Source organism: Apostichopus japonicus, chromosome 19, assembly GCF_037975245.1.
Source record: "Apostichopus japonicus isolate 1M-3 chromosome 19, ASM3797524v1, whole genome shotgun sequence".
NCBI classification, from domain to species: Eukaryota; Metazoa; Echinodermata; class Holothuroidea; order Aspidochirotida; family Stichopodidae; genus Apostichopus; species Apostichopus japonicus.
This window is the reverse complement of record NC_092579.1, coordinates 10,863,875-10,885,841: the sequence shown is the minus strand read 5'-3', so window position 1 is coordinate 10,885,841 and position 21,967 is coordinate 10,863,875. Positions and strand designations below refer to the sequence as shown.

General features: G+C 37.9%; 1 protein-coding gene and 1 long non-coding RNA gene across 5 annotated transcripts in view; one reads left to right on the top strand and one right to left on the bottom strand.

Annotated features, from left to right (window-relative positions):
• LOC139959674 (uncharacterized) overlaps nucleotides 1–21,967 on the top strand; it is a 254,502-nt gene that overhangs the window by 72,426 nt on the left and 160,109 nt on the right. The gene's annotated exons all lie outside the window — the stretch shown is intronic.
• Nucleotides 1–21,967, bottom strand: part of LOC139959652 (cell adhesion molecule 1-like) — a 29,274-nt gene that overhangs the window by 5,649 nt on the left and 1,658 nt on the right. For all 4 annotated transcript variants that reach the window (XM_071957443.1, XM_071957444.1, XM_071957446.1 and 1 more), the window contains exons 2-5: nucleotides 8,853–8,981; nucleotides 6,653–6,958; nucleotides 5,238–5,570; nucleotides 2,249–2,384 (exon numbers count right to left, since the gene is read on the bottom strand). In XM_071957443.1, coding sequence (XP_071813544.1) covers nucleotides 2,249–2,384; nucleotides 5,238–5,570; nucleotides 6,653–6,958; nucleotides 8,853–8,925 — 848 coding nt within the window. In that variant the 5' untranslated portion in view covers nucleotides 8,926–8,981. The remainder of the gene's footprint in view (nucleotides 1–2,248; nucleotides 2,385–5,237; nucleotides 5,571–6,652; nucleotides 6,959–8,852; nucleotides 8,982–21,967) is intronic.

Sequence of the window (21,967 nt, the reverse complement as noted above, 5' to 3'; positions counted from 1 at the left end):
ATTCATTCCTATTTGTATAATTTTTGTTCATATATTTGTCAAATACAAGTATTGAACTAATCAAACCTGCAGAAAGTTTAAAAATTATCTGGTTGCAATTTCTAACATGGACTTGATATTTATAGTCATTTCTTATCAAATTTAATGATCTTAAATTGATGCAAATGATTTTTGCATAAAAAAGGGTATTAACATCACAATTCAATAAAGAATAATATTATATCTGCAAACTTTCCACTTTACTTTGATAACACATTTGTTTACATATGATTATTTTGTAACATGAGTGGTCATGTCTACCTTTTGTGGAACGGAACCTGTAATAAAAGTGTTAATTCAAATGCTAAAAAATGCATACGTAGAAGACGGTGAGAAGGCAAATTAATGATTTATGTAGACCTATGATTTTCATTGTTAGCCCCTACATCAGTGCCCCAATGTTTCAACTAAGAACAATGAGGCATAGTCACCTTCACTGCCCACCCACTCCGCTCATTTCTCCTCCCCCCCCCCTCTCCCAGTAGGTAAATTTTTGGCATGTAAAACAAACAAGAGCATCAATGACGCAGTATCTCAATACTGGAAGTTTTAATTATGATTCCTAATTTCAAATCTTTGCTCTGTCTCTACAATTATCAATATCAATCATGGTACAACAAATATATAACTTGCATTTAAGCTACTTTGCCACAAATAGTCTCTGCAGGTTATACTTTATCCTGCTAGTGTTGCCTTTAGCGCTCATTGCCTGTTAGTCGAAAGAACGACGTTGCAAGGTTTAGTAATGTCATAGAATACCTAAGAACTTGTTTTTTATATGGTATCCTTCATCTTGGGTCAGTCTCTGTTGGACTTTTTGGTCATATAGTTTGACGTCAATGACAACGGCCAAATTAGAAGAGGCAAACTCGACCATATTCTTGATGCCCACCTTGAGAGCTAGGCCTATCACCTACTGTATGTTACTGTAGACTGTAGTGGTGACTACCATCAAAACTGTGTCCACTTCCAAGTATCAAAACAACCCACGTTTTTCCATCTCAATTTTTCTGACATGAAGATTTCATGGATTTATGACTTGGAAAAAATAATGTAAAAGAAGATTACAAGTTTTTATTTGAAGTGATGGGTGGCCTCCTCCTCCCCTAATAGCCACCTCAGTTCCTCTCCATTTTGTTATTTTATTTTAATTCTTTGTACATTTTATGTCAAACATCACAGGTTCAAAAGAAAGCTAAACATACTACTTCTTATAACCTTATACATCTTATATCCTTATAAATAAAACATAACCTTATACAATTTTTATAGTCTTAAAAAAGTTGTGATGCTATGGCCGGCTCCTCTTTTATACGTACCCATCAAACAAACTTACCCTGGTCCTTCCTAGGAAAAGCTGTCTGAAAACTAGTACAATGCTAATGTGGCTATCACTGAAAGCCTATAATAGTAATAGGCCTTGCCTAGGCCTATATATATTTTTTAAATGCATAAGGCCTAGGCCTAAGTAGCCTACAGAAGTACAGTTCAGAAGTAAACGTAATTATACAAAAATACATGAAGGGCAATCAAACAAACTTATCATGGCCCTTGCTCTGAAAAGCTACCTGAACGCCAGTACTATCCTTAAATGGATGTTACAAAAACGAAGGCCTAATATAAATTAAATGCACTACGTAAAATTCAAGAGTACACAATGTGTATATGTAATTAGCATGCAATACACTACACCTTGCGTACCTAATAAACAGAAAATTGGTCGCGAGGGTAGCCATTTTCGTATATCTAACATGTAGCTGTCATGAGTCATAGCCAATCTGCTACAAACCAGACTTGGAGGCGGGGCTTAATCATCAAAAACAGGGAAACGTGGGCAAAAGTTCCCTACAAACAAGTTTTGGAGCATGTGCAAAAAAGGCCTGCTACAACTGTATTTCAGCCCAATTTGGACATAAATCGGTGAAAAGTCATAGAATGAGATACAATTCTGGAATAAAAAATAGTAACTTTTGTTGGCCTATATGATATGTGCTTGCTCTGGAAATTCCAGAGAAACAGAACTTGGTATGAAGACACTGAAACTTTTTTAAGAGAAGAGAGAGTCCCACTAACTGTTACAATATCTCTATAGATGTAATGTATTGAGATAAAAACAGGTGAAATTAACAAGAAAATCTTCTGTAAGCATGTTCATGGGCTAATGTAACCATGACCCCAAAACACTTTGAATGGAGTGATTTATCCATACCTTCTATGCATCTTGTACATCATGAACATGCCCATTATTGACATGCAGAATACAAATAGTATTACTGCTGTAATCATCCACCCTCGGCCAACAAGGTCTTGATCTGGGGATGGTGGCTTTTCATTAGTGATGGGAACTGTGAACAGAAAAGTCAGAAAACTAAAAAGACTTATGGTTCCATGCAATGCTTGTTCAAGGTACGAACTAAGATTGAGATAATCGAAAATTGAGTTGAAAAAGCGACAAGTCAAATTGCTTAGTACCGTAGTAATTACTTCAACAATTTCTTAACTCATTAATACTGCAGAACACTACTTCTTAAGCAATTAACAGTGCACTAGAAGCACATTGCTTTCGTGGTACTGCTACAAGGTATCTAGAGTTATGTACAACTCCTGACGTATTGTGTTTTTCCTGTGTGTTCTCATGCAATCCTGTACATCAGAAAGCCTCACATCTTAGTGATTTCTTGTCACAATTACAGTACAGTACTCCAGGACATTTACTGTGTGCACAGTCACTCTGTGCACAGACATTTTGTTTTTACTTCATAAGCAGGATGTGTGAAGTTATCCCCGTTTTAATTTTGGACTAATGTTGTCTCCACGAGTGACATCTGAGCACTGCAGGGATACAATTCGAATAACATTTAGTACTGCATCCATACATACTGTACTTATTAATTTTCACAGTTTTATAACATGAACACTTACACACCAGCTACAAAGTAAATATGGTCAACATACTGGAAACAGCTAATTTAGTATTTTAAGTCCCAACCACTCATTAAAGGGGAAGTTCAGGATAAAACCATATGTGTTAGACAATGTCTATTCCAAACTAATAACCCACCATTGTTTGAATTTTACCACAACCACTTTGAAATATATCAAATGATACTGTTGTCAATTTGAATAGCGGCCACTTTGTCTTATAATATGACGTATCATCCCCCGATGAAAAGGCTGTTTGGTGTGAGGTGGCACATATGTCATACTATAGTCACTATACCTTTGCATTTAACTGAAACAATACATGTATACATGCAATCAGCTGTGACTTACTGTATTTGTTAGCCCAATAAGTATAAGGATAGCATTTTGCTGCGATGCCCACAATATATATACAATTACTGACAGACTGGCAGCAAAATATGCCGTAACGCCCTTTTGATTTTGTCGTCTGCATTTTTCAAAATATCCACTTGACCTCAAAAGTATGGAGGCCCTCTTAAGGTAAAGTCTCCATAATTTTGATTATGCCTTAACTCATTAGCTTGTTTCCCGGATATTCTAATGTGCATACTAGTCTCAATTGTTTATCTTCAGCCGTGATTTACCTTATAGGTGCAAAGTCCATTGTCATTGTTTCGCGCTTGCGGTACACTCCGCAGCATGGCGTCACCTGTGCATTCATAAGCTTTTACGCATCACGTTTCTGGTCAGTGAGAATCTGCTAAACTTTGACATCAAATTTCTCTAAATTACTGTCTCTTTCGATTAAACGGGAACCATAGTATTGGTTGTGTACTAAAATACTTCAGTATGGGCCCAAAAAAAGATTTTTTTTCCCCCGCCTCCAGCTATGTGCAATTTTAAAGTTACTTTGTACTACAATCTACACAATAGTTGTACCAGAACACTGATTGCATACTGTAAGTTTATCAATTGCAGGGTCTGATATCGTTAACGATTTGATTTGTACTACAGTGCTACTGATAGTTGTGCGACAATAGTTCATATTAAATTTTATACACAATATTGCACTATAGAGACGCCATTGGCTCTAAATAATGCATACATGTGACACATTTTACACAATAGAATCTTATGTGCCCTGTCAGACAGATCTGATTGTTTAACTAGGTTTGAACTCAGCAAATGAGCCTCAATCTGATATTCAGGAAGATTTCAAAGGAAGTAACCAAAGTGGTAGCCTATTCCATTTTGTAGCAATAAGAATATGGGGAAATAAATAGTTAGGCTCAGTTACGTAGTTAGAACAATTTCCCTGCGATAAAGTATGATGATGTGGCACAACAGAAAATATGAAGACTCTGAGGTGTCGAGTTAACATTATTTGGGGGAAAGAAAGCACAAGGAAATAAGTCTGATTGCAGATGAACTTGTAGTTGAGCTACTGTATATGTATGTTACTTTTAGACTTTGGTTTATTGCAAGGTATAGAGGATGGTATCGTATATGTTACAGTTACACCTCACACAAAACAGCTGTTTCTGGGGATTACACGTCATAGAATATATGACAAAATGGCCGCTCTTCAATTGGTGGTGACGAGTATTTCATTTGAAATATTTTGGACTCTTTTTGGTAAAATACAATACTGTGTATACTGTAATAGAATATCTTGTATTAGGCATTGCCTATCACATACTGTATGTCTGGTTATATCGTGAACTTCTCCTTTTATGTGAATGACTTTACTTCCATAAACGATAGAGTGCCGAATATACGTCCGGCAGGCTATATGGGAACCCCATTTGGCATGCAAGTCCCGTTCACCATTCAGATAATTAATTTCAACATTTTAATAACAAGAACATTTACACACTTGCTAACAATATGAACATACAGTACCCAATATGAAAGGAAACAAACTAGTTGGTTTTAACATATGATTATTTCAATATTTCTACATTAAGTTAAAAATACTCAATAATATTAAAGATGTTACATCTAAAATCTTTGTAGAGCTCAAGGGCTATCAGTAAAGTAAAGTAAAATTTATATTTATATATCATGTCATACTGGTAGGGCTACCATGTATGACATGAATCCAATGTATGGTTCCTGATATATGGTGTTTAATAGCTTAACATACACACCCACGCACTCTATCAGACATATATTCCATTTGCCTTGGAAATTGGAAAAGGAATATAAAAAACAAGTAGAGAGCAATCACTAATTGGGACAATTAACTGTAAATGTCTACTATTCTGCAATGCAACAGTTTAGTTTCTCCTCACCTTGTTGCTCAAGTCGAATGTTCACAAATCTACCACCATTTGTCTTGCTCTTGGTATCTTCTGCTTGACAAGTCAGTGTTACTGGGGTTCTGTAGACAGCTTTTAACGTACTTGTGATCATTGTAGATGATGGCACATCCTTCTGATTGTATTTGTCTACAGTTATATTGCTTTGTATCTCTCTGGATCCATTAAACCATGTTAACGTCATTGATGGAGATGCATTTATCGCTATGCATATCAACTCAATTAGTTTGGAAAAATTGATGTATCGGAAGCAACTGGTTTCAGTATTGCAGTGATCAATGCTCAACTCAAAATTCTGAAGTGAAGCTGAGAAAATAAAAATTACGTATGTCCTTTTGTGAATATGTCTGGCATTTGTTAACCCACAACAAGAGTTATAAAGTAGAATGGTTGTCCTTTAAAGCAACATTTTGCGTTTGATCGCCGTTTCTACTTTTTTGACATGTCCATCAAGTTTTTTTACATATCAATCACAAAACAGCAAACTAAGTTATTTTTTCCCTGCCAACAACGTTAATTGGCGAGTAATTAAGGATATTTGCAGATAATGAGAAAAGTGTCCTCGACAAATTCCACTCTTAAAATTAATTGCATACAATTTCCCCAAACCCACTAGTTTGAATTCAACCAATCAGAGATGCAGGTTTAGTTATGAGACGTTGCCAAAAATAGATTCAAGACTTTGTGTTGGTACAACCAGGGAGTTGTTATGGAACTTCCTGGTACAACTGCCATATGGACTGTACACAAATCAAGCAGGGTGTCGTGTTACGTATTGGTCAATGACAAACGTAGCGTTTAAATATTCATATTATGGGCGAGGCTTATTGGGATTCCAACGGAAAATATCTTGGAGAAAAAAAAGTTGAAAGTTGCAAATTTTTCGACTTTTATGCCACCATATGAAGTGATTTAAATAGATAAGCTACAGTAGTTATGTATGTTGTTATGGCATAGTGGAGTCAGTGGGGTTGAGAAAAATCATAGAAAAGGATGCAAAATGCTGCTTTAATAAACATGCATATAAGTAGTCAATCACGACAGTAGTAATTGTTAGTCATACTGTCTTTCAATATAACTATATCAGGATTCTAAATTCCCAGGAAAAAAATTAACTTTTCAAGCTTAGCAGAAAATGATGAAGAAGTAACCCTAAAGTATAGATACCCTGAAATACTGGGTGGTATTGGGATTTCAACATCGGGGAAATTCTGTATGAACAGAAGGTACAGTCTACAGTATATGGTGTCATGAAAAGTCATATTATTGCAAGTGTTAATCAAAATGGGGAAAAATTGGCTTTCCACTCACATCTCTGTTTGTATGTTATAGATATTAGTAAAACCTCCATAAATTGTATTGAAGCATGATCTATTAAGGTAACTAACCTTGTACTTGTACAAGTATTTCTACAGAGGATGAAGATATATCTGTAACTCCTCTACAGAAATACTTTCCTTCATCTTTTGTAGTAACATTTTTGATGGAAAGTGTTCCATTTGCTGTAACCGCATAATTCTTAGAGTCTGCTCTAGGTACATCATCAACAAAAGAAGCAACCTCTGTGCTGTCATGAATAGAGTCTCCTTTCCTCCAGAAATATGAGTCATAACTCTCCAATGTGGGGCAAGCTATTTCCACTGCATCTCCTTCCAGTGCTAGTACTGAAGCTATCAAAGTTTCAGCTTCCACGTCTAGCAAGACATGAGAAAGGAAATAAAATAAAATGTTATACAAACATTTAGAACTTAGTTAAATGTTGTACACATTTAGAACTTAGTTAAATGTTATACAAACATTTAGAACTTAGTTAAATGTTATACAAACATTTAGAACTTAGTTAAATGTTATACAAACATTTAGAACTTAGTTAAATGTTATACACACATTTAGAACTTGTTAAATGTTATACACACATTTAGAACTTGTTAAATGTTATACACACATTTAGAACTTAGTTAAATGTTATACACACATTTAGAACTTAGTTAAATGTTATACACACATTTAGAACTTAGTTAAATGTTATACAAACATTTAGAACTTAGTTAAATGTTATGCAAACATTTAGAACTTAGTTAAATGTTATACACACATTTAGAACTTAGTTTAATGTTATACACACATTTAGAACTTAGTTAAATGTTATACACACATTTAAAACTTAGTTAAATGTTATACACACACATTAAGAACTTAGTTACTAACTTCTTTACTATTCATTTCCTTAACATGTGTGCATCAAATGTTCAAACTGCTAGAGCAATGGGATTGCAGATCATGTTGTAACTTGGAACCAGAAAGCCAGTTGGCTTTGTGATTCCTTGCCATAGTTTGCTCAAATTCCACATACAGTAACTGTCTGACTAATGTAGTGCAAATGAGTTAAATTTGTCCAAGAATACAGTGAGAGCCAGAAAAGATCAGAGATTTCCAGCTCTTATTTGTAGCTCACCTCCATGTGGGCATCAACCCATTAATTCAGGGGCAAGGATTTTACAGTATAGAATTTTCATTTTAAAATGTTTTAATCCAGAAAGAACAGTCAAACTATATGAAATAAAGACACACAGATGCATTCATGAGCAAATGGACATTTTTACAGTAGTTACCAATTTTGAGCTGGCAAATTAGCTGTCATTCTCTCTTTCTCAGCTCTTTAAATTCGTTACTAATTAATAAGAGTTATATGACATTGTTTATACACTGTGAAATATTTTCTCTTCTTACATTACCTAGTCCAAACCACAGTACATGTGGCCAATTTTGAGACCATTGGAGATAACTTATTGACCTTTTGAGCTGATTGTTTACACTATTTGAAATAATCTGATCAACCCTTGAAGCTCAAGAGGGTGAAAACTGATAAGGGGCACTTGAGTGTGTTTAAAAGCAACCCAAAATTAAGAATATCAATTGCTTGAAGCAAATTTCATTAGGATGACTTTGTAGACTAATTGTAGCTCAAAGTTTGGAGCTACAGTATCATGTTTTAAAAGGTTTTCAGACTTTGACACCTGTTCACCTCATGCGACCTTTGACCTTTACCATGTTCAATTAGGTTCATGCACTCACCAAGCTGGATCTACATACTTAGTATGAAGTTCAACAACAGATGTACTTTTAGAGTTATCATATGTACATAGTTTCCAGGCTTTTCCTCAAATAACCTTTGACCATCACAGAAGAGGATAGAGTTCTTGTACTTAACAAGACCGATTGACATACAGAGTACGATGGCAATCCATCTTGAACTTTTTGAGTTACCATGTTTACAATCAAGTGTAACATACACAAAAATACACCCAGGTGTGTTTTACATTCAGACTAACCCTATAGAGGACACCATTGTTTTCACAATTGTTCAATTCCAAGTACCTTAACAATAATCTGAACAATAGAATTCATCTGAGGACAAGGAGATTCTTTTGAAACGATGTCTGAGGACTTGGAATTCCTTTGTTCAAGTCCTCAGTCTGAATACAAAACAAGTGCAAATACACACAGACACAGGACAATTTCCCCCAATCATGTTTATTTGTAGAGTATGAATTGTCACATATTATATGGATAAAGCACCTGACTCACCTGGAAGCAAGCTCAACAGCATACAAAGAATACAAAGATAAATATCCTTCATTTTCATTGTTGATGCCAACATTGATGCAGAAGGAAAGGACGTGTTATTCTGTCGGTGTTATTTCTTTACCTTGGTACCTAAGAGAAAAAATAGCAAAGGGTTAACACCTTACACACATATAAGATCCATGTGTAATCCTTATGAAAAAGACAGGAAGTATTTTGAGCATTGCCTATAAATGCTTCAATGGCGATTTTTCATGCTTTGTAATCATTACCTTTACCTCAACTCATACCCATCAAACAATGGGATTTTTTAGATGCCACAATATGAAAGAAAGTCACACTTTTGGGCTCTCTCTATCAAAATCATCTCAGGAAAGTTCCAATCTGATAACAAACTTTTGTGCAAAGTGCGATGACACTGGTAGAGCATCACATTAACAATGCTATTGAGTAATTTCAATATAGGGAAGTAAATCAGTGCAGAACTCCTTTTTTTCTAATTCATGAAATACTGTACAAGTGATGAGAAGTAAGTTATTGTGTTGTCAGGAAAACCATAAAACCACATCTGATGAGTGAGTTTCTTTGCTACCCAAAGGACGCAACGAAAGAATACTAAATTTTGTCAGACTAACATGAACGTAACATGAACATTGTGTTCCTAGCACTTCCGAGTGTTCCTGAATTTTGTGAACAGTTTTTACTAAGGAAACACTTTCTTGGTATTACAGTATTTTGACAATGGTGCTATGTAATCTGTTGATTTAAGCTACTATTTGTTTTATACTTTATTCAGCACTAAAAAGGTAGAGAATCAAATACATTCATGGTAGGCATGAAGCAGGTCTCCTTGCATATGCCCATTGAACTTGAAAGCCTGAATTGTTTAAGTTATTGACACAATGGATATATAAAGGGATAATGCAGCCTGAACAGGTCCAGGGAAGGGCCTAGTTTAGCACTAAAAATTTGCTACAACTGAGAATTACAACTGACAGCTATTGTTTTGATCATAAAATGGCGCGCAGCTGAATTTGGTAGAAGTTCATTGCTGTTCTTTCTTGACATTTTAACGTCTTGTGATACACTGCAATATCAACTTCTTTTAAGCTCTAATTTCCACTTTCATAACTAATCATATTTCTTACCCTTAAAAGTATGGAAACATATTTACAAACACTTCACAAACGCTAACAAGTGTTCATGAATGGCCTAATGTACAGTAGGTCATTTTTAAAAAGCAAACACAATCAGGTCTCAGGATCCTGGGGAGATTGAAAACGGCATGCGTTTATACTTGTACCTCCCCCGTGGGGTTTGGAATGTGGTCAACTTGCAAGAACTTTCATCCAACTCACATTGGAGAAATCCTTCTTTCAGATCACATTTGCTAAAAACCTTAACATCGTTAAGACTTGGCAGAATATCTTCGATAACAGGTAACGGGTAGTGTTCCCGTTTTAGAGCCTTATTTAATGGTTGTGGGTAAATACAAACACGCAGTTTACCACTGGGTTTGGTTATGCTAACCAGATTTGACACCCAGTCAGAAGGTTCGTCAACCTTCTCCATCACATGCAATTTTTCTAATCGTTTCAGCTCCTCTTTAAGCTTGGGCTATATAGATATTGGAACACGTCTTGGTGGTATAATAACTGGCCTGACATTAAGATCAGTTTCCAGGTGTATTTTACCTGGCATACACCCTAGACCTGTGAATACATTATGATATCTTGTATCACATTTTCTTTTTTCAGTGGTAAGTTTTGTTTTCTCAATTTGCTTTACTTCCCCTTTAATTTCAAAACTTTCAGTTGGTTTGTTATCTATGTTGTCATACAACACTTTGATCAGTTTCATTTGCTGTGATGCCTGCAATCCAACAAGTGGCACCTGCTTGTTTCCTTGCATAACAATAAACTGCCCAGAATATTTCTTCATATTTTTTATGTTTCTCAACCTCATATTTACAAGTCCCCACAATTGGCATTGGATCATTGTTGTACATGCTCAGATTTTTGTGGTCTGACTCTTTAATCTCAGTGCCTTCAGGGACATACCTTTCAGGTATCACATTACATGATCAGTGTTCTCCACTAACGGTTTTGTCTGGGCGCGCCGCCCGGACAAAATTTGAAAAGGCTGGCTAGCGCCCGGACATAAAGCCACCGCCCGGACGAAAAAAAAATACACTGGCACCTCGTCAAACATTTTCTAAAAGTCACTCATATTCTTTAAGAGTGACGAATTTGATCGAAAATACAGTACATGTTTTGTTTCTGCCGCGGCCGCGATCGATTTGCCGATCACCCCCGTATGCCTGTAAATTCTCCAATACCTACACACATGACATATGGTAAATAAACACCAACTCTGCGAGGTACGAAACTTCTGTCAAATCAGTGACAAATAGCCTAGTAGCGCACGCCGCAACGTTCTTAGAGAGTGACGAATTTGATCGAAACTACATGTTTTGTTTCTGCCGCGACCGCGACGATTTGCCCATCACCCCAGTATGCTTGTAAATTCTCATTGGTGACCACAATTTTCGGCTGGCGATGAGAATTTCTGGAAAAATTAATGCTAGTCGCCAGTCCTATAATACTGTGGCGATCAGTTTTTGCAACTGAAAATTTCACCAATGCTTTACAAACTAGAGCACCAATGGTGCAGAAGCTCATACCTTTTCCAGCTTAAAAATGTAGGGCCCACAAAACTTTATGGCCCACCAAATTTCAGGCCATTTTTTTAGATTCCACCAATTTTGGGCCCATAAGGGATAACCCCCCCCCCTCTGTTAGCAGAATCCTGGCCACACCACCGGCTATAATTCCTATTTTCCCCCTTTAAATCCTATTTTACCCACTCTCTCAAACAATACCACTGACCTACCCTATTAACTTTTCTCCCCTCTACCTGAGCAGACCTGAAGCACTCCTTGCCAAAATTTTGGCTGGCTGCCTACATACCTCAGGCTCAATGACTTCTAAGAATCGGCAAGTGCTGATTGGCTATAGGGCCCTCATGCTTACAGTTCAACAGTTAATAACAACTCCCAGTCCTGCTTTAATTCCACTAACAGCCTCTGCAGAGCTTAACCACAAATGTAAACAAACACTGCAGAGACTGGGAGACAAATTAAAGGAGCTTTGGCAAAAGGTGAAGGCTCAGATTTTTTTAAACAATGGGGATTAATTGTAATTAATTAACTTTTGACCAAAAATTATTAGGCATCACCTTATTTAACCAACAATCATCAGTTCAACTTTGAATATGATCCATCAAAATCTTGAGGAGATTGAGATATTTGAAAATATTACAAAGAATGACCCCCTAAATGACATTTGACCTCGTTTTTCCGAACACCCCTCGTAACTCTCATCCCGAGGAACGTTGTGACCAAGTTTCATTATAACTGGCCATACACTGTACGAACAGGAGCAATTTGAAAATATAGGGTCGCGGCCCGAGCCACAAAAGACCCCTAGTTGATCTTTGATCTCAAATTCATGAACACCCTGAAGGTGAAACTTCCATAGTACTATCGTGACAAACCCTCAACATTGTACCATGGAATCTGTAGAAGAAGCATTTTGCGTATTTCCACAAAATGGCCCATTACGGCCCACAGGTAACCTTTGACCCGAAATTTCGGACCATCTCTGATGGCCCTATACCCAATGGTCCTTGTGTCCAAGTTTCATGAAATTCCATCAAACACTCTGCGAGTGGGAGTGGTTTTACCAATTGTTGACGGATAGAGTGATACAGTAGAGTGATAGAATGATAGAGTGATAGACGCCGCACTGTAACAATAGCTCACACCAGCATGTTGGTACAGTATGAGCTAAAAACTGAAATGTACTTACCGACTAAACGCACGTTGTTAAAAAATTAATATTGAATGGATTCCCTTACAAAACTGTCGATATTATGAAACAAACTACGTTCAGCAAAGCCCCGTTTCTAGAATGCCTAACAATGAACAGCGTGCACGATACGTACATCAGTTTACAACTGCAGTGTTTAACCCTACTTAAATATCACGGTAGGCTGGCTTCATGTGTTTCGAATTTTCCCAGGTACCTTGCCAAACAACCCCCTGTCTAACACCTGTTTTTTAACATTTTTGGCACATTTCCAAAAAAACTTTTCATGGAGTAAACTATTTTGGCTCCACTCTAGAATTAATTAGGTCAGTCAGTAAAGGATCGGTTAAGTTATGCGAAATATTATCTTATACGTTCAAGAAAAGTAGGTAAATATCCCCGTAACATTAGGGTAAGTAAAACACACCTCAAGCAAACTGACTCCTTCGCATGAACAAAACAATCTATTCCCCATGATACACCAGGCACAGTCTATACCATACAGACATAGCACGACATCAAGGCCTCAATAGTTACAGTATCAGACATTCCAACTCACACGCATTTGGCGTGTGACACACGCATTTCCAGCCCTTCACACGCTACTGTATGTGCACTTTATCACACGCTATCCACAAACAATCTCGGAAAAACCAACCGGAAAGATGCTAAGAAGGCTACATACCTCTACAACACAAAGCAACTTTGAGTATTTACACTCACAAGAGTAGTGCGTTTGCCATGGTGGTGGTGAAAAACGCCCGGTGGGAGAGGTGTTAATATTGGTACTACAGTAGAGATTGAGAAGTGCGCTTCAATTTCCGATAAAAATGTTCAATTATGTTAGCAAGTGATTACTTTCATCGATTCAAGAAAAGTCTTTGTTGAGAATTGTCATGCTTGTTGAGTTCAATAATATGATGATGAAATTCTCAAAATAAAATTACTCAGACAAACTGAAAAAGATTGCACCATTTTGCATCTAGGCAGTCAAAAATACGAAGACCCCTCCCCCGCTGCAGCTAATCACACTCATAAATTTTCCTCAGTGTTGGAAAGTCTGCAGTATGGCCATCTTTATGAAAGTAAAACGTGCAATCCCATGTTTTAGGCCACTTGGCATGATTAACTAAATGCTAAATATTGTTTCCATGTCCTTGTAGAGAACGTCAACTTCGCAAAATACAATTTAAGTTGTGTTTTTGTTGTTACGTGAGATCCGTTACCGACGAAGTGGTTAGGCTATTTACTATACACTTAACTATGGTAGGATATTAATTTTTCCTTGTTTTGTGAAAATTCTAGAAAATACTTTCTTTTTCTGCCACTCAAAACCAGATGTGGTCTTATGGTTAATTCATAAATGGGTGTACTAGAGCCTTGTTTACATGAAATTAGTTGCATTTAGCAGGATATGCCAGTTTCGCGTGAATTTTTCGAAAGTATTTTGCTCGATCTTTCGTAAAATTTGAAAGGAGTACCAACTTACTTTTCGTACACAATTGGTAATTTCTCTACTGATTTTCAGAGTTTTGTTCTCTATACAGTGAATGTTGTAAAGGACGGGTTTTTACGAACTTCAAAAGTCATGAAGTTGATAAACTTTATTTCTTTTCAACTTTCTCACTGCAATTGTTATCCTGTTGGTGTTGAAATAAATAAAGAATAATTTGTTATTTGATCATCTATTTATCATTCTTTCATTCATTGTGTGCATCTGTGTAATAAGGACTGATAATTGGTTGATATGCCTGAACTTGGCAGTTATCCCAGTCAAGCACAGGCTGTGTTGGGTTAGCCTTGCACAGTGTAGAATAATTTTTCATTGGACTTAGGGCCTATTCATTATTACTCATATTTCAGCAACAATTTTGAAGTGTTCTTATTTTTTTCATTTGGCAAACGTAATAGAATATTTAAAACACTGCCTAAAAAATAGCAATTCCTGGAGATACATGCAAGGCAAATATAGCACCAAATATTACACCATTTGGCGTCTAGCCCACCTTCGGAGGGCAAACATTTTCCAAAGGGGAAGGGGACACCCCTCCCCTTAGACCCCTCCCCCAGGACGGCGATTATCCCCAGTACGGCGGTTACCACCCGGACAAAAAATGATCTTCCGAGAACACTGATGATGCCCCTGAATCAATTTGAAACTTTGCAAGTGATCCTTCAACTTGGAATGTGACATAAACTTTGGTCACATATGGACTCACTCTGTTTATATCAACTAGGATTCCATCGATAATCGGTTAGATAATCGGCATCGGGCCAATAATCAGACAATTGGTAAATAATCAGCATCGGCAAAATACATTGCGCTACCGATTATTTGGAACTGATTATTATGTTCCACATAAGGATTGTACTTTTCCGCGCATTTGATTCACCACAACCACAACGGTAGAAAAATGTAGATCATTCGATTCAACGCTATTCATAGCCGGGCTAATCTACCGTGTACCAGCATCAAGGTGGAGGTCCTTCACGCAAGTTTGTAGTAGTGCTGTTCGATATACTATCCAGTTTTGGCAGTTAACATCATACAGTATACCCGCGATAAGCTTAGGGGGACGACGTAATTACTTTTTTCACTTCGCTTCTTGCAAGATCAGCTAACAAAACCTCCTGTTATCATGTTTAACGATTGATAAGAAAGATGAATTGTCTCGACTAAATATACAGTATATATACACCAAATCAATATACTTTTGAATCACTTTGGCTGTTTCACCGTACAGTAGGTGAAAACTGGAAGTGAAAATAGTAACATTAGGCTTTGTTCATTCTGAGTTCTGGCTAGAGAACAGTTGAGCTTCATAACTGTTCAGTTTGAAAATGTGCCCAAGATTTTACAAATGGCACAAAATGATGAAATCAAGGCGCCAAATACTCCTCAAAATCCCTACACATGCTTCGGGATAGTCCTCAGTAGTTCTACTACATTACAGTTTATTGTGATTAGGCAAGCATTCTTACGCATAATATTGCGAAAAACCTGAAGCAACTTGTTTTTCCCTGACCGAATGTACCATACGTGCTAAAATAACCACCTTTCAGTAACTGAACTCCTTACTGCAACCCACTAAAAGCAAGTCTGATTTCCAGTGACACACGCGACATAGTCAAAGGGACTTGAGTGTGTGATTTCTCCCACATGTAGTTAAGTCAATGGAGAAGCGCCATTGACTTACTGTGTGTGATCGTTTGAAACAAAGTTCCATCGGAAGTTTTACCTCGCAGATGGTTATAATTGAAAACTTGAAGCAAGTGTTCGGGATTGTTTTATTTTTAATATTAAAATAAAACTGTTAGCAAACTGCTTATCCAATAAAGAGCCTATGTAAAAATATGTAAAAGTAAGTTGGCCTGACGTTTCAATCCTGCTAGGATCAAAACGTCAGGCCAACTTACTTTTACACATTCAAATCAAATCAAAAGGAGTTTAACCCCTGGTCGATCTTGCGAGAGGTCCTACGGGGTCTTACACATTATTTTTCGTATCAGATTACATATTTCAATATCAGCTTACGAAATAACGAATATTTTATTTCCAAGCGATATACTTTTCACATTTTTATGTGGAGTTGCAACACTGAAAATGGTTATAATGCCAGTTGTAAAAGCTGTCCCTAACTTCTTCTTTTTTTTTTCATTTCGTAGCAAATGGCTACTATTTTTCGCCTTGTGTAGTCTGTAACAGTTGGTTATCAAACGATGAGCTCTACAATGAAACCAACCAAACACCTTGGTCATCCACAGTCGCACATAAAAGATTGAGATTTTTCGGTCATGTAGCAAGACTCCAGGAGGAGGCTCCAGCAAAGGTTGCTTTAAGAGAAGCATTGAGAAATACTGCTAAACCAGTAGGAAGGCCCGTGACTACCTTGCTTGGAAAAATAAAGTCACAATTTAAGGGCGTTAACATTAACAATATCGAAGCAGCAATAAACCTTGCACAAGATCGTGATACGTGGTGGAGGTTAATCACTGAGCATGTCGGATAGTCTTCAGGTTCTTGTGGTGGCCTGGCGGTAATCTAGAAAGTGAACCGCTCGAATATAGAATGACGGTGCATCTCTTTGGTGCCACGTCAAGTCCGGCTTGCGCCGGCTATGTGTTAAAGCACACAGCCAGGGACAACGAGTTACATAATCAGGACATTGTAGGTAAGAAAGCCATTCAGTTCATAAGGAACAACTTCTATGTAGACGATCTTCTGGCTTCAGTCGATGATCCAACTGTTGCAATAGAAGTTGTGGAACGCCTTAGAAGTATTTTAAGTAAGGGCGGCTTTAGACTCATGAAGTGGGTTAGTAACGATCGTGCCGTTCTCCAAAGCATCCCAGAGTCTGAAAGAGCTCCAAATTTACGTAATAGCCTGGAGGCTCTTCCAACTGAGCGAACACTGGGAGTGAGTTGGAATGCCGAAAATGACAATTTCCTATTCAACGTGTCGTTGCCCGAGAACCCTTTACAAGGCGAGGGTTATTGTCAATATCAAGCTCGATCTTTGACCCATTCGGTTTTGCTGCTCCCTTTGCTGTCATTGCTCGGTGCCTCTTACAAGATATTTGCCGCAAAGGGTCTGATTGGGACAAACCCTTGACGGACGAAGAACTTGTGATATGGAAGAAGTGGCTTCAAAATGTTCCTCTTCTTTCATCTATGCAGATCCCTCGTTGGCTACAGTTAGATAACGCACAGCGCGTCCAGCTTCACGTGTTTTGTGACGCATCTCAGAGAGGATATGCTGCAGTAGCATATCTCCGCGTGATAGGTGCTGACAGTGAAGCAAGCTGCTCATTCATTCAAGGAAAGGCCAAAGTCAGTCCAATGAAGCCTGTGTCTATTCCTAGGCTCGAGTTAATGGGTGCAGTTCTTGCAGTGACGTTATACACGTCAATCAAACAAGAGATTAGGTTTGATCTCGATGAAGTAATATTTTGGACGGACTCAATGATTGTCCTTGGGTACATTCGCAAAGAGGATAAGCGATTTAAAACCTTCGTTGCGAACCGAGTGTCCAAGATCCATGAGTTGTCCTCTCCAAATGAATGGAGACATGTTGGCTCCAAAGAAAACCCAGCCGATGATGGCTCGAGGGGTACGTATGATTTAGGAACGTGTCTCCCAGGCCCAAGTTTCCTTTCGAAGAGAGAGAGCACATGGCCTACATCGAAATATGAAAAAATTGATTTGTCTGGAGACACAGAAATAGGAAAGTCTGTTGTACTTAATGTAACTACTTTAGTGAATGATGATTTTTCTGAGCAGTTAATCTCCAGGTTTTCATCGTGGACCAAGTTAGTCAAGGTGTTGGCTTGGGTCTTTCGCTTTGTTAATAAGTCTAGAGGTTCATTGGCAGCAAGTGGCATAAATCTGTCTGTATCAGAAATCGAAGCGAGTGAAACTATCATAATTTCGTGGGTCCAAAAATCGGCGTTTAAATCCTGGCAGCGTGACCAGCGATTATTTAAACTCAAACCCATTCTTCTTGGAAATGTACTTAGAGCGGGGGGTCGTCTCGACAATCCTGATTTGGGAAATGGCGTTAAGCACCCAATTATCTTGCCCCCAAGGGGAGCAGTAGTCACACTCATTATTAGATATTATCATGAGTCGGTAGGTCATGGTGGTTTGGCCATGACGTTAAGTGCCATTCTGCAAAAGTTTTGGCTACTGAATGGTCGAACACCAGTGAAGAGTGTAGTAAGTAAGTGCGTTATTTGTCATAAAATCCTTGCACGGCCTTCTTGTCAGATAATGGCCGCATTGCCTTCGGAGAGAGTCTCCTCTGACAAACCTCTTTTTAGTTTTGTCGGCGTGGACTATTTTGGGCCATTCTAAGCGAAAAGAGGTCGCTCGACCGTAAAGAGGTTTGGTTGCATTTTTACTTGCTTGTCCTCCAGAACTGTTCATTTGGAAGTTTGTGAATCCCTTGATGCTGATTCCCTTCCTTAATGCTTTCAGACGTTTTGTAGCAAGAAGAGGTCAGCCAGTTAAGATTTTTAGCGACAATGGTTCTAATTTCCAAGCTGGCGAGAAAGAGTTGAGAAATGCCTTTAAAGCTATGAATAAAGATGACGTAGAAGCCTTTTTTCATAGTAAAGGTTGTGAGTGGCACTTTAACCCTCCTACAGCCAGCCATTTCGGAGGAGTATGGGAAAGGCTTATTAGGTCGGTAAGAAGGATTCTAAGAGGCGTCCTGAGGCAGCAAACGGTCACTGATGAGGTTCTTACTACTGTACTAGCCGAGGTTGAATCTATTCTCAACTCAAGACCTCTCACTGACTTCTCCTCAGATCCAAAAGATGAGGAGCCTCTTACTCCGAACCACCTGCTTTTGATGAGACATGGGCCTGACACCCCAGTTGACGCAGGAGTCTCTTACGGCCGTAAAAGGTGGCTTCAAGTACAGTACCTTGCTTCCTTGTTTTGGAAGAGATGGCGGAAAGAATATCTGCCTCTCCTCCAAAAACGCCATAAGTGGAATGTTCCGAAAGAAAATGTTGTCATTGGGGACATAGTTCTCCTCACCGACGAAACAATTCCACGCGGAAAATGGCCTTTAGCTAGAATCATTACAGTTTTCAAGAGTAGCGATGGGAAAGTAAGAAGTGTTGAGGTTAAGGTTCGTAATAAAATACTCAAAAGACCGATCACGAATTTGTGTATTGTAAAGAGAATGTCTGATTAGTCTCATTGTTGATTTTTCTTTGAATATATATTGCTTTGTCTCAGTGTACTAAATTGTTTGATTGGTTGTAAATGTGAGTAAAATCCATATGATTTAACAGGGGGGAGTGTAAACGCGCTCACACGATGTGTTGTTTGTGTATTGTTACGAAGTGTGCATCATGTAAAGTTGCAGTGCTACTGCGCGTGTGCGTGTTTGTGCGAGTGTGCGTGCGTGCGTGAGTATGTGTTTGAAATTTGTTGTTTTCGTTGGTTCTGTCTTTACGGTCATTTACCGTAATTTGAGTTCAGTCGATATCAAGAACGTATTGAAGCAAGAAGTATTTTCCAGTGTTAAACCAAAGATTTTATTTACCAGATTGACAGATTAGCAGATTAACAGATTACCAGATAGTTACCAGATATCATAGCTAATAAACCACGAATTGACTCAACATTACATCTACGTTGAATAATCTTTGGATTACAGGAATACGGAATAAAGAAATCTTTATTGATTTACAGATGAGACTCAACTTACTACTACTACTAGTCTGTACAGCACTGTCATTAACTGTGTTGTGGCGGGACTGCGATAGTGTGACTCCTCGTTATAAACGTTCAGTGCCCCATGCATGTATTACAGTGTCCTTTACTGTAATACATTACTTGCTCCATTAATGTTTACTGTGAAAAGTCATTCATTTAAATCTTGTATTTGGCCTAGAAGTTGGTAATCCTGCATAACACTAAATCATACTTTAGGCCAGTTCCACGAAATGATGAAATAATCGGTAATTCAGTAATAGAGTATTTCGACTAGCTATGCCGCATACAATACAATCTTGAATCATTTGATCCTTTAGTACGTGTGCCATATTCAAACGCAGATGCAGAAATTCTCAGTTTCACAAGTTATTAAGTGCAGTTATTAAACTTGTTTCTTTCATATATTACGTTTCTCTGCCCAATAAAGTACAGTATGCTTCCCATATGCACATAGGCGTAGGAGCCTCATTTGATTTGGGGGGGCTGTAACGACTTGCCCGAAAAATATAACCAAATTTTTTTCGCGCGCTCCGCGCACGTTCTACATGTTAATGTGCATATCATATAGGCATCCATCAGTTATTACATCACCTGCCAATAACATAAAATTATTTCCGTGTTATTACCCTTCTATATTGGTTAGTATAATTGGGGAAGTCGTTACAATAATAATGATAATAATATAAGTTTAACCATTGAAAAACACATTGCAAATTCTTCTTCTTTCAGTAGGTGCCAGTGGCGGAGCTAGGGGTATTGGTCAGAGGGGGGGGGGGAGAGAGAATGGTCTGTAGGGGCGCTTTTGACACTATCTAAGCGGAGAGCCACCACAGGTTGGCGCGGAGCGTACAGAAATTTTTGAGTAAAGATACTCCCTAGATCGCCGGAAATGACCCTTTCCGGGCCTTGCTAATTTGCAGATAAATGAAGAATAAATAGGTGTCATCGCCATTTGTCAGAAAATTGCACCAACAAAATGTGAAAAATGTCAATAGGTATTTGAGAGCGCAATAAAAAAGTCAATAATCGCGAATAAGTAAAAAGTGGTAAAAAGGGCTCCAGCAATCCATTTGAGTCCGTCAGGGGTCATCGCCCCTCTAACTGTATGGACGCTCTGCCACTGGTAGGTGCCCGAAAAATTCTCAGCATATTGCCCAAATTTTCACCAAAAAATTTGAAAAAAATGCAAATTATTATTCTTTCAGTAGGTGCCCGAAAAAATTCTCAGCATATTGCCTGAATTTTCACCAAAATATTTCAAAAGCACATTGCAAATTATTCTTCTTTCAGTAGGTGCTCGAAAAATTCTCAGCATAGGCCTATTGCCCGAATTTTCACCAAAAATTGAAAAACACACATTGCAAATTATTATTCTTTCAGTAGATGCCCGAATAATTCTCAGCATATTGCCGAATTTTTACCCCCAAAAAACCAGAAAAACACATTGCATATTATTATTATTCCAGTAGGTGCCCGAAAAATTCCCAGCATACTGCCCGAATTTTCACCCAAAAAGATTGTTGGGGGGGCTGCAGCCCCCCCAGCCCCCCCGCCTCCTACGCCTATGCATATGCATAAGCTCATTATTTTTGCAATTTTTGTGCAGCATTTTCATATGGCAAATTGTTGTAAATTTCCAATGCCTCAGGGCCTATACAAATGTTGCCACCTGGATTTTCTCCTCATCTTTTTTATTCAACTCAGTCAGAGTGACGTAACTGTCCCACAACAATCTGAATTGCTCCCAGTTCTTCTTCAAATTACCATTGATGTCCAAGTTTTGTGGTAATGGCACTGTAATAGTACTCAGGTTTGTCACAAAATTATTCTACTCTATGGCTAAAGTCTAATCTAACAATGACCTTCAATTTGAAAAACAGACCTGAACTCTTTTCAATTACTTTTATGTAAATTGTTTATTATTATTATTTTTCACATACAAAATGTAGGCCAACTGTACGTTATCTTTAACATCAGCATGTGCAATTACTGTATAGTCGAGCCTAATTTAAAGGCTTC